The sequence below is a fragment of the Oncorhynchus mykiss genome, chromosome 27 (assembly GCF_057628025.1).
Source record: "Oncorhynchus mykiss isolate SJ-2025 chromosome 27, ASM5762802v1, whole genome shotgun sequence".
In the NCBI taxonomy this organism is placed as follows: domain Eukaryota; kingdom Metazoa; phylum Chordata; class Actinopteri; order Salmoniformes; family Salmonidae; genus Oncorhynchus; species Oncorhynchus mykiss.
In genome coordinates this window covers 1955924-1969598 of record NC_143048.1, presented here as the reverse complement: position 1 = coordinate 1969598, position 13675 = coordinate 1955924, and the positions used below count along the sequence as shown (strand labels likewise).

The 13675-nt window shown below is 42.1% G+C and overlaps 1 protein-coding gene across 4 annotated transcripts in view; it reads left to right on the top strand.

Moving 5' to 3' along the window:
• col4a4 (collagen, type IV, alpha 4) overlaps positions 1 to 13675 on the top strand; it is a 159463-nt gene that overhangs the window by 36757 nt on the left and 109031 nt on the right. For all 4 annotated transcript variants that reach the window (XM_090224153.1, XM_090224154.1, XM_090224155.1 and 1 more), the window contains 4 exons: positions 8811 to 8945; positions 9221 to 9265; positions 12135 to 12251; positions 13539 to 13607. In XM_090224153.1, coding sequence (XP_090080279.1) covers positions 8811 to 8945; positions 9221 to 9265; positions 12135 to 12251; positions 13539 to 13607 — 366 coding nt within the window. The remainder of the gene's footprint in view (positions 1 to 8810; positions 8946 to 9220; positions 9266 to 12134; positions 12252 to 13538; positions 13608 to 13675) is intronic.

The window sequence follows — 13675 nt, the reverse complement described above, 5'->3', positions numbered from 1 at the left end:
TCCATTAGGCCATGGAATCTACATGATACATCCCTATTTGACATAATACAGACTTTGCTATGCAACAACAGACATCAACATTTTGAACCTGTCCGAATGAGGAAAGCTAGTGATTTTTAACAAGTACAAAGATACTCTTTCCTTCAATCTTGCGATGCAGATTCAGACACAATCATTCTCAGGCCTTGCAGTCTTAGATTATTAACATCAGAAGCCTCCTCTCTAAGTTTGTTTTGTTCACTGCTTTAGCACACTCCGCCAACCCTGATGTCCTTGCCGTGTCTGAATCCTGGCTTAGGAAGGTCACCAAAAATTCAGAAATTTCCATCCCCAACTTCAACGTTTTCCGCCAAGATAGAACTGCCAAAGGGGGTGTAGTTTCAAACTACTGTAGGGATAGCCTGCAGAGTTCTGTCATGTTATCCACGTCTGTGCCCAAACAGTTCGAGCTTCTACTTTTAAAAATCCACCTTTCCAGAAATAAGTCTCTCACTGTTGCTGCTTGTTATAGACCCCCCTCAGCCCCCAGCTGTGCCCTGGACACCATATGTGAATTAATTTCCCCCCATTTATCTTCAGAGTTTGTACTGTTAGGTGACCAAAACTGGGATATGCTTAACACCCTGGCCATCCTACAATCTTAGCTTGATGCCCTTAATCTCACACAAATTATCATGGATCCTACCAGGTACAACCCTAAATCTGTAAACACTGGCACCCTCATATATATCATCCTGACCAACCTGCCCTTTAAATACACCTCTGCTGTCTTCAACCAGGATCTCAGCGATCACAGCCTCATTACCTGCGTCCGTAATTGGTTTGCGGTCAAACAACCACCCCTCATCACTGTCAAACGCTCCCCAAAACACTTCAGCAAGCAGGCCTTTCTAATCGACCTGGCCCGGGTATCCTGGAAGGACCTCATTCCGTCAGTAGAGGATGTCTGGTTATTCTTTAAAAGTGCTTTCCTTGCCATCTTAAATAAGCATGCCCCGTTCAAAAAATGTAGAACTAAGAACAAATATAGCCCTTGGTTGACTCCAGACCTGATGCATAAGCATCAAACCTGATGCATTAGATATTCAACTTTTAAGGGGAGTTAGGAACCAATATACACAGGCAGTTAGGAAAGCAAAGGCTAGCTTTTTCAAACAGAAATTTGCATCCTCTAGCACAAACTCCAAATAGTTCTGGGACACTGTAAAGTCCATGGAGAATAAGGGCACCTCCTCCCAGCTACCCACTGCACTGAGGCTAGGAAACACTGTCACCACCGATAAATCCACGATAATAATAATTTCAATAAGCATTTTTCTGCGGCTAGCCATGCTTTCCACCTGGCTACCTCTACCCCGGTCAACAGCTCTGCACCCCCCTCAGCAACTTGCCCAAGCCTCCCCAATTCTCCTTCACCCAAATCAAGATGTTCTGAAAGAACTGCATGATATGGACCACTACAAATCAGCTGGGCTAGACAATCTGGACCCTCTCTTTCTAAAATGATCCGCCGCAATTGTTGCAACCGCTATTACTAGCCTGTTCAACTTTTCATATTATCTGAGATACTTAAAGATTGGAAAGCTACCGCGGTCATCCCCCTCTTCAAAGGGGGAGAAACTCTAGACCCAAACTGTTACAGACCTATATCTTTCCTACCCTGCCTTTCTAAAGTCTTCGAAAGCCAAGTTAACAAACAGATCGCCAACCATTTCGAATCCCACCGTGCCTTCTCCGCTATGCAATCTTGTTTCCGAGCTGGTCATGGGTGCACGTCAGCCACACTCGGGGTCCTAAACGATATCATAACCGCCATCGATAAAAGACAATACTGTGCAGCTGTATTCATCTACCTGGCCAAGGCTTTTGACTGTCAGTCACCACATTCTCATCAGCAGACTCAACAGTCTTGGTTTCTCAAATGACTGCCTCGCTTGGTTCACCAACTACTTCTCAGATAGAGTTCAGTGTGTCAAATCGGAGGGCACGTTGTCCGGACCTCTGGCAGTTTCTGTGGGGGTGCCACAGGGTTCAATTCTCAACTTTTTTCTCAGTATACATCAATGGATGTCGCTCTTGCTGCTGGTGATTCTCTGATCCACCTCTATGCAGACAACACCATTCTGTATTCTTCTGGCCCATCTTTAGACACTGTGTTATCAAACCCCCAGACGAGTTTCAATGCCATACAACACTCCTTCCATGGCCTCCAACTGCTCTTAAATGCAAGAAAAACTAAATGCATGCTCTTCAACCGATTGTTGCCCGCACCCGCCCACCCGACTAGCATCACTCCTCTGGACGGTTCTGACTTAGAATATGTGGACAACTACAAATTCCTAGGTGTCTGGTTAGACTGCAAACTCTCCTTCCAGACTCATATTAAGCATCTCCAATCCAAAATTAAATCTAGAATTGGCTTCCTATTTCGCAACAAAGCCTCCTTCACTCATGCTGCTAAACATACCCTTGTAAAACTGACTATCCTAACGATCCTTGACTTCGACTTTTATCATTTACAAAATAGCCTCCAACACTCTACTCAGCAAATTGGATGTAGTCTATCACAGTGCCATCCGTTTTGTCACCAAAGCCCCATATACTACCCACCTCTGGGACCTGTATGCTCTCTTTGGCTGACCCTCACTTCATTTTCATTGCCAAACCCACTGGCTCCAGGTCATCTATAGGTATTTGCTAGGTAAAGCAGGTATATTTCACTGGTCATCCCCAAAGCCAACACTTCCTTTGGCCGCCTTTCTTTCCAGTTCTCTGCAGCCAATGACTGGAACGAATTGCAAAAATCTAAGCATCAGCTATCTGAGCAGCTTTCCGATCATTGCACCTGTACATAGCCTATCTGTAAGTAGCCCACTCAACTACCTCATGCCCATACTGTTATTATTTTTTTTGCTCCTTTGCACCCCAGTGTCTCTAGTTGCACATTCATCTTCTGTACATCTATTTCTCCAGTGTTTAATTGCTAAATTGTAATTATTTCGCCACAATGGCCTATATATTGCCTTACCTCCTTAATCTTACTACATTTGCACACACTGTATATAGACTTTTCTATTGTGTTATTGACTGTACGTTTGTTTATCCCTTGTGTAACTCTGTGTTATTTGTGTCGCACTGCTTTGCTCTATCTTGACCAGGTTGCAGTAAATGAGAACTTTTTCTCATCTGGCCTACCTGTTTAAATAAAGGTGAAATTAAATTAAATAATCACGTGTGTGTGCGTGCACATGCATGTACTCAGTACAGATGCACACACATACAAATCCATACACACCCCGCCCTATACCCACCCTGCTGAGATGTCGGCACACTGACCTAATTGTGTGCCAGCTTGATGAGCCTTATTACGCTCTCTCCCATTCAGGTGTGTTGCCATCGCAGGCCTATGTTGTAAATACTGTTTATCCCGCCACAACACATTACAGCAATATTCCATCTTCACATCTGCTCACAAAATGTAAGTCATGCTTGTCAATGAGAGTCAGAGAGGTTTAGCTAGATGGCCAGGCTGTTTTGTGTATTCTGGAATGTGGCAGTGTAAGGGCACAGATGCCACAAAGGCAGCCAGATTCCCAATGATATCCTTTAACAGAAAAGTGACACATTTACTGCTTCCTTGTAAAGCAGAAGAGCACAATAACAGTGGGCCGTGCAGTAAAGTGAGTGTGCACAGGTGCTCAAATATGCTTTGTGAGCCAAGACAGACAAGACACACATGCACACATGCATGCATGCACAGACATGTAAAGAGAATACACACAAATGCATACACATGTACTCACACACGCACACATGCATGCATGTGCACACATGCACACACACACCTGTTCATTGATGAAGTGCCCTTTCAGAAGGCCTCCTCTTTAATCAGTCTATAGTGGCAGGGGGAGCGACTGGTGAGAGGGGACTGGAGACATCCCTAGAATGTGGAAGGATGAAGAGCTCAGTCATAAATTAGTAATGATTACAGACTTACATTACAGCATAGCCCCTGGTGCTAGCACACAGCTACTAATGAATACAGAATATACAGTGCATTTGGAAAGTATTCAGACCCCTTCACTTTTTCCACATTTTGTTATCTTACAGCCTTATTCTAAAATGGATTGTACAAAAAATATATAGATATATATACAAAAATCCTCATCAATCTATACACAATACCCCATAATGACATAGCAAAAACCGGTTTTTAAGAAATGTTTGCAAATATATAATAATAAATCAACTGAAATATCACATTTACACAAGTATTCAGACCCTGAATAGCCACTAGTCAGATACCTGCTCTCCTGTTCCCCTCCCCCCGCTACCCTTATAGATACCCACCCAACAAACAATGAAAATTACCGTTTGTTAAGTCCAGGTAGCCCCTCCCTCTTTCAGTGTGTTTTTTTCCCATTTGGTGCCAAATGAACATGACCTTGTTGGCATCATGAAAAGTGTGAGTAGTGGTGTGCTGACACTCCAACCAGAAATGTTGATATTTAAAAAAGTCCAGAAAGGGTGCTCAGTCCTCACACACACACACACACTGACTTTGACCTCTCTCCTCGATTTCCACAATAACTAGATGTCTGACCTCTCGACACCTCAAAAAATTCTTACAACTGCGACAAAACACACTCTAGCTAACACACCTGTATTTTATGTATGATTTGTGTGGTAAATGCAGGTGAACGCTTCTTTGAAATTATGTAAGAGTTGGTTAAACGTTGGAGTTGGAACTTCTGCTGATGGGTGTACTGGTCAAGGCCTGGTAACAGGCTGTAGGAGCTACAAACTTGTTGTATCTGAGTTTGTTAAATGTTGGAGTTGGAACCGTTACTTGTACTGGTGGTGAGTGTACTGGCCTGGTCAAGGCCTTGTTTGCGGAGGCCTGGTGAGAGGCTGTAGGAGCGACTAGCTGAGTTGTATTTAGACAGCTGGGCGCGACTCTAATTTGCTGTACTAGGCCGTCCATGGCCGGGCTCACACAATGGCTGCTGTGACACAAACTCAATGGGAATCAGGGGTCTTAGTGATTTTCACAGGCTTGCGAGCTGGGAGAAAGACAGGGGCACGTAGAGTGTTCAGCACTGAGCTTCTGTCACATCCACTCTGAACACGCCAGTCAACACCGGCTCTATTCCCTAGTGCTGCACACACTTACAGTACACTAAGACAAAGACGCACACATAAGTAGACACCCACACATACGCATAGAGTACATGTTCCCCGGCATACACTTTAGAATAGACACATTAACTCACTAGCATAAACGTTACAGTTCTATTCAAGCAAAACACACACTTTTACACTCACACTGTGTGACTCTATCCACTGGGGTATTGGTTGACACTGTGGCTAGATTGTGTGTTTGGGAACAGCCTGCTACAGTATAAACTAAGTCAGAGCTGTGCCTCCCTGGTATAGACCTAGACCCATAAAAATAGAACAACGTCCTGCTTTACTCTTATGGTAGCTACACCCACTATGGCCACCAGTCCACCCATCACAGAAAATGTACTTCAATGGGAATGTCTGTTCTAGTAATTATATTTCTCTGTCTGTAGACCAGTAGACCAGGGAGACTAGTAGCTAGACTCAGACAGAAAATATGAATCAATATTTGCATCAAAGTGTGTGTGTGGTGTGGGGTGTGTGTGCGTGCGCGTGTGCGCAATTGCCCCCTACTGCCCCCCGTAACTTGAATGGGGCACACTCTAATTCAAAAAGTATTTTGACTATGTAAAAATCACTACATTGACTTATTGAATGTCTTTGAATGCATAATTTAATCTTTATTTATTTATACAACGGTTGGGTCTAATCCTGAAAGCTGATTGGTTAAAACCGCATTCCAGCCGGTGTCTATTCCACAAGTTTCTACCGGCTAAATCTATGACGTTAAAATGCCTATGTACTCTGTTACATCTGACTGCGCAATCCACTGTCTCATCAGCCCACTTTATCAACTTGATCTCCACTATAAAAAGCATCTAGAAATTATCTCACATTTCTTTTAGACTAACATTTAGTTTTCAACAGCGGAGACAGGTGGGCAGCGTTTCTCAGCTAGTCGAAATCATGAATCGGTTTTTATCATTTATCTATCATTTTTATGGATATACATACAGTGCCTTCGGAAAGTATTCAGACCTCTTTTCACAATTCGTTCCGGTACAGCCTTATTCTAAAATTGATTAAATTGTCTTTTTCCTCATCAATCTACACACAATACCCCATAATGACGAAGAAAAAACATGTTTATAGAAATGTTTGCTAATTTTTTTTTTTTTTATTTAAAAAATGAAATATCACATTTACATAAGTATTCAGACCCTTTATGATGCTGCAAGCTTGGCACACCTGCATTTTTGGAGTTTCTCACATTCTTCTCTGCAGATCCTCTCAAGCTCTGTCAGGTTGGATGGGGAGCATTGCTGCACAGTTATTTTCAGGTCTCTCTAGAGATGTTTGATTGGGTTCAAGTCCGGTCTCTGGCAGGGCCGATCAAGGACATTCAGAGACTTGTCCCAAAGCCACTCCTGCATTATCTTGGCTGTGTGCTTAGGGTCATTGTCCTGTTGGAAGGTGAACCTTCGGTCCTGAGCTCTCTGGAGCAGATTTACATCAAGGATCTCTGTACTTTGCCCTGTTCATATTTCCCTCATTCCTGACTAGTCTCCCAGTCCCTGCTGCTGAAAATATCCCCATAGCATGATTCTGCCCCCACCATGCTTCACCGTAGGGATGGTGCATGTTTCCTCCAGACCAGTGGTGGAAAAAGTACCCAATTTTCATACTTGAGTAAAAGTAAAGATACCTTAATAGACAATTACTCAAGTAAAAGTGAAAGTCACCCAGTAAAATACTACTTGAGTAGAAGTCTAAAAGTATTTGGTTTTAAATATACTTAAGTATCAAAAGTAAATGTAACTGCTAAAATATAATTAAGTATTGAAAAAGTGTAAAAGTGTAAATAATTTCAAATTCCTTATATTAAGCAAACCAGATGGCACCATTTTCATGTTTTTTTATTTACAGATCGCCAGGGGCACACTCTTACATAATTTACAAACAATGCATTTGTGTTTAGTGAGTCCACCAGATCAGAGGCAATAGGGATGACCATGGATGTTCTCTTGATAATTGCATGAATTTGGCAATTTTCCTGTCCTGCTAAGCATTCAAAATGTAATGAGTGCTTTTTACTTGAGTACTTTACGCAACTGCTCCAGATGTGACACCTGGCATTCAGGCCAAAGAGTTCAATCTTGGTTGTATCAGACCTGTGAATCTTGTTTCTCATGGTCTGTGAGTCATTTAGGTGCCTTTTGGCAAACTCCAAGCAGGCTGTTATGTTCCTTTTACTGAGGGGTGGCTTCCGTCTGGCTTCCGGTCTTTCCAGCTTCAGTTTGAAGTGTTGTTGTTGGCTAGCTCCTCTGAACAACAGTGGCCTAACGAGAGAGCACAATTTCTGTGCCAGGCGAAATCCCGCCTCATTAGCTCATTGTTACGGATATGTCCAAATAAATTTCACTAGAAAACAGCTTGAACAAATGCAAATGCATCTACTTTGCTGTTATTCTTGCTGCACTTTTTGACGTGACTGTAAGTTATCCGTAGTTGTCTATCTAGCAAGCCAGGGATAAGAAAGTTGCCAGTATAACACTGAACGACTGGGTCAGGTCCATAGATACATAGATACAGAACAAAAATATTGAACAACTGGGTTGCGTCTTTAGGAGCCGAACCGATAGAACGAACAACAACCAGCCGGCTTGTTCTTCTGTTTGGTGCCTACTAAACGCGACACAGGGCACAATGTTGTGGAATATTCAGTTCAGATATATATACACTATATATACAGGGGTATGTGGACACCCCTTCAAATTAGTACATTTGGCTATTTCAGTCATACCCGTTACTGACAGGTGTATAAAATCGAGCACACAGAAATGCAATCTCCATAGACAAACATTGGCAGTAGAATGGCATTACTGAACAGCTCAGAGACTTTCAATGTGGCACCTTTCCAACAAGTCAGTTTGTCAAATTTCTGGAGTGAGGAATCATGCTTCCCTGCCTGGCAGTCCAATGGACGAATTTGGGTTTGGTGGGTGCCAGGAGAATGCATAGTGCCAACTTCAAAGTTTGGTGGAGGAGGTATAATGATCTAGGGCTGTTTTTCATGGTTTGGGCTAGGCCTCTTAGTTCCAGTGAAGGGAAATCTTAGCATTCAATGACATTCTAGACAATTCTGTGCTTCCAACTTTGTGGCAACAGTTTGGGGAAGGCCCTTTCCTGTTTCAGAATGACAATGCCCCTGTGCACAAAGCAAGGTCCATACAGAAATGTTTTGTCAAGATCGGTGTGGAAGAACTGGATTGGCCTGCATAGAGCCATGACCTCAACTCCATTGAACACCTTTGGGATGAATTGAACTCCGACTGTGAGCCAGTCCTAAATCCCCAACCTCACTGATGCTATTGTGGCTGAATGGAAGCAAGTCCCCACAGCAATGTTCCAACATCTACTGTAATGCCTTCCCAGAAGAGTGGAGGCTGTTATAGCAGCAAAGGGGGTGACCAAATCTATATTAATGCCCATGATTTTGGAATGATATGTTCGACAAGCAAGTGTCCACATACTTTTGGGCATGTAGTGTATATGTTGAAGAACAGGCATACCTCTCTGTAATGCCAGCTTAATTCATGATATTTATATTTATTTGTTATTTTCAGTATGTTGTAGCCTTGTAAATGTGATCCCCAGTGTTTGTAACGTGTCACTGTGATGTCCAGGGTGTTCCAGGTGTTTTAGGACGACAGGGGCCTCAGGGGCCACCTGGGTTCCCGGGCCCCCAGGGGCCTCTTGGAGAGAAGGGATATCGAGGAGAGGAGGGCTTCCCTGGCGTATCTGGACCGAAGGGAGACGTGGTAAATTAAATACCTCATATTTAGGATTCTGAGTTTAACCTGACCACTTCACCTGATCAGGTCCCACTTGTGCTGTACTGTACTTACGTTTACTGTAATCATGTACCCAAAAGAATCCCTGTCAATCACAAACTCTCAACTGGTTTTAAGTGTCATAATGACATGGAGAGGGACAAGGAGAAAAAGAGAGATCATGACATGGTTAAAGAGAAATAAATATTAGATCTTGTGTGTCTGTGTGTGTTCTGACTCCTGATCTGTTTCTGCTTTTTCAGGGTATTGCTGGCGTACTAGGATATCCTGGACTAGATGGTGTCCCGGTGAGTGTGTGTGTGTGGGGAATGCAAGCATGTATGCACATGTGTATATGTATACCTGTTCACCAATTCCTTGCCATGGCATATTGTAATACCATGGTTAGCTAAAGAACTGCAAACTACTTTCTGCTCAATACTGCACAGTATAGTTCATATGTCATTCCTATGCCTTTTGGACCTCATACGTCTTTTGGGGAAAAGTATACAGTACCAGTCAAAAGTTTGAACACACCTACTCATTCAAGGATTTTTCTTTATTTTTTACTATTTTCTTCATGGTAGAATAGTATTGAGGACATCAAAACAAGTAAATAACACATATGGAATCATGTAGTAAGCAAAAAAAGTGTCAAACAAATCAAATATATATTTTATATTTTAGAGTCTTCAATGTAGCCACCCTTTTCCTTGATGACAGCTTTGCACACTTTTGGCATTCTCTCAATGATACTCCCACTAAGCGCAAACCAGATGGGATGGCGTATCGCTGCAGAATGCTGTGGTAGCCATGCTGGTTAAGAATGCCTTGAATTCTAAATAAATCACAGACAGTGTCACCAGCAAAGCACCCCCACACCATCACACCTCCTCACCTATGCTTCACGGTGGGAACCACACATGCGGCGATCATCCGTTCACCTACTCTGCATCTCACAAAGACACGGCGGTTGGAACCCAAAACCTCAAATTTGGACTCAAAATGACAGATTGGTCTAATGTCCATTTCCTCGTGTTTCTTGTCCCAAGGAAGTATCTTCTTATTGGTGTCCTTTTTTCAGCAAGTCGGCCATGAAGGCCTGATTCACACAGTCTCCTCTGAACAGTTGATGTTGAGATTTGTCTGTTGCTTGAACTCTGTGAAGCATTTATTTGGACTGCAATTTCTGAGACTGGAAACTCTAAGGAACTTATCCTCTGCAGCGGAGGTAACTCTGGGTCTTCCTTTCCTGTGGCGATCCTCATGAGAGACAGTTTCATCATAGCGTTGATGGTTTTTGCGACTGCACTTGAAAAGTTCTTGAAATTTTCGAATTGACTGACCTTCATGTCTTAAAGTAATGGACTGTCATTACTCTTTCCTTATTTGAGATGTTCTTGCCATAATATGGACTTGGTCTTTTACCAAATAGGACTATATTCTGTATAACACCGCCCCCTGTTCACAACACAACTGATTGGCTCAAATGCATTAAGAAGGAAAGAAATTCCACAAATTAACTTTTAACAAGGCACACCTGTTATTTGAAGTGCATTCCACCTCATGAAGCTGGTTGAGAGAATGCCAAGAGTGTTCAAAGCTTTCATCAAGGCAAAGGGTGGCTACTTTGAAGAATCTCAAAAATAAAATATATTTTGATTTGTTTAACACTTTTTTGGTTACTACATGATTCCATATATGTTATTTCATAGTGTTGATGTCTTCACTATTATTCTACAATGTAGACAATAGTAACCCTTGAATGAGTACGTGTGTCCAAACTTTTGACTGGTACTGTTTATGTTTAATTTCTTAAGTATATCATAAAAAGGACAAGTTTGACTTTCAGAAAAATGTTATTATGTTAGTTGCATAATTCTAACAGTGTGAAACCTAACAGGGTGAACATTTGGAGCCTAAATTAGCCATAGCTCTGTGGGTGATTGCGATTGAGCTAGCACAATGGTAAATATGGTAAACATTGAAAGAGGATTCCATTTATATATCAAAAGTATCTTAACATTTTGACATTTCCTAAATGTTCTCTGTAATTTATCCTAACAGGGTGGAAATGTATGAGTGAGACAAACAGACTAACGTCATGAAATGCTAAAATGATCCCAGATGGGACTCAAATATGCAAGTTTTGACATCACTTTGACATTAGCATCCCATCATGACCGTTTTCCCACCAACAATGTGATGACACTACCTGAACATGATGTCAAGGGGTTGTTTTCTTAAAGGAGATTTACTACAAACTAACAGGGTGGAAAGTGATATCAGGGACACACAGAACATCATAAATACAATAATCATGAGAAATAAAATATTGATGAGATATATTTAAAATAATGAAGAAATATTTTATTGTCTTATAGTTTATATTTATTGTAGTAGTTGACGAATAGCACCAGGGGACATGGCAAAAATGCCAACATGCACTGAAAACCAAATGCATATTGATTCATATCTTTGTGTTTTTATGGTAAATGACACCTAAATCTTATATTTAAAGCTTTTTGGAATCCACATTTTACACTAAATAAGTAAGGGATAGTCAACGAGGGGCTATACGTTCTCTAGAAAATAATGAACGATGTAGAATGTGTGTTCCACGACACGCTAGCAAAGTGAAACTATACAGAGTTGCATTATTTTCCAGAGAACGCATAGAGCCCCGAGTTGATTATATATTTTATACCATGGCTATAATTTAACAAATGTACAGCTAGAAATGTGTTCATTTGCAGGTAGAAATGTGTTTAACATCCACTGAAGTAGCTAGCAAGTTTACCATATAGCAACAGTCGTTGCCTTGGTAACCAAGCAAACAGACTTGCTAGTTTGCTAACCAAACCATCAGTCCTAACTTGCTATTATAAAAATCAAATTCAACAGTGCCAATGACGTTTTCAATTCGACTTTTGCTTTCAAAAGCAGTTCAAGCATAGAACTATAGCCATTGAATTCTACCGTGCAAATATAACAGTGTGTTATAGGGAAATAATGCACGCTCTAGAATGCCCCTCAAGCCCATCAGAAACTATTATTCAACAATGCCATGGTATAAGAAGTTATATTTCCTGGGGAAAGAAAAGGGACTGGATAGTGGGAATGACCAATGGTGCATAAATAGCCTAATGTGTGAGTGTGCGTGTGTGTGTGTTCCAGGGTCACTCAGGGCCAGGGGGTGTTCCTGGTCTACCAGGGCTTGATGGCTGTAACGGGACCAGAGGGGACTCTGGTTTCCCTGGAATCCATGGTCTGGATGGGCCTGATGGGGGAGCGGTGAGTACAGCACAGAACTGTACGGTATGTGGCTGATGTAGGGGACACAGAGAGGGGCTATATCACTCTGCATTCCTTGAGATCCCAGAACATGAAGGAACAGGAGGCAGGAAAAACAACAGCTCAAGGGCAGGCAGAGGTCAGTCATCCAGATCAGAGTCCAAAAGGTACAGAACGTCAGGCAGTCTAAGGGTCAGGGCAGGCAGGGATCAATAACCCAGTGTGATGTGACAAGGTAGAGAACGACAGGCAGGCTCAGGGTCAGGACAGGCAGAATGGTCAAAACTGTGAAAACTAGAAAACAGGAACTAGAAACAGACAGGAGACAGGGGGGAAACGCTGTTAGGCTTGACGAACAAAACAAACTGGCAACAGACAAATAGAATACACTGGGCATAATGAGGACGATGGGCGACACCTTGAGGGGGGTGGAGACAAGCACAAAGACAGGTGAAACAGAATATACATTTTTGTAGGGTTGATACATTTTTGGTCTGACATTTTATTTGTAAAACCTTGAATACACTTCAAGTTTGCATGTCCTGCAACAACAGGGTGATCAAATTAAGATCCTACACCTGTACAAGTAATTACTGACAGAGATGTAGTCTACCCTACCAAGCAAAAGAGCAGTAACTGCTCATAGAGTGAAACTGTGAAAAATGACTTCAAAGTTTGTTTTTATTGTACAGCCAAATGAATTGTAGCTAATTGAAACCAAGATAAAAGGCAGTAACTGACGTGAGTGATGCCAGTTTCTGCAAACATAAATCCATTTCTGCAAACAAAAAATCAATTTCTCCATAATACAACACAATGGAGGCAGGATATTTGCCCAAATGATAAAGCATGTATTTAATGTACAAAAAATGACAAAATGTGCAGTTCCTGCTCCTTTGCTTGTTAGGGCAGTAGTGTACTGTGGGCCATTTAATGTACATATGCATATGTAGGGGATAGCTAAGGGTATTGTTACTGCCTTCCTGAGACCTAGAAGCGCTTCTTGAGTATGTTGTGTTAACTGTACAGAGGATTTTGAATTCATACCCCGGTCTGGGCGGAATTTGGTCCACATGACTCGGATCACACAGTCGGGCTCTTGCTACTGCCTTCCTGAAACCTAGAAGTACTGTTGCCCCAGATCTAGAAATGCCTTCTCTAGATCAGTGTTATTTGCGGTGCTTCTTGTGTATTTTGCGTAGGGTTGGGAGTTTCCACTAAGTAACAAATACATTCATGTTCAAATATACTGTATTGTGTTGTTGACATTTCTATTGATGACTGCAGGGTTTCTCAGGGATCAAAGGAGTGCCAGGGGACCCCACCGTTCAGTTCGTCCAGTACCCTGGTATACCTGTAAGTGGGCTTTCACAACCATCACCCCTCCATACAGTCTCTTTCATTTGTGTGTCCACCTGTACATG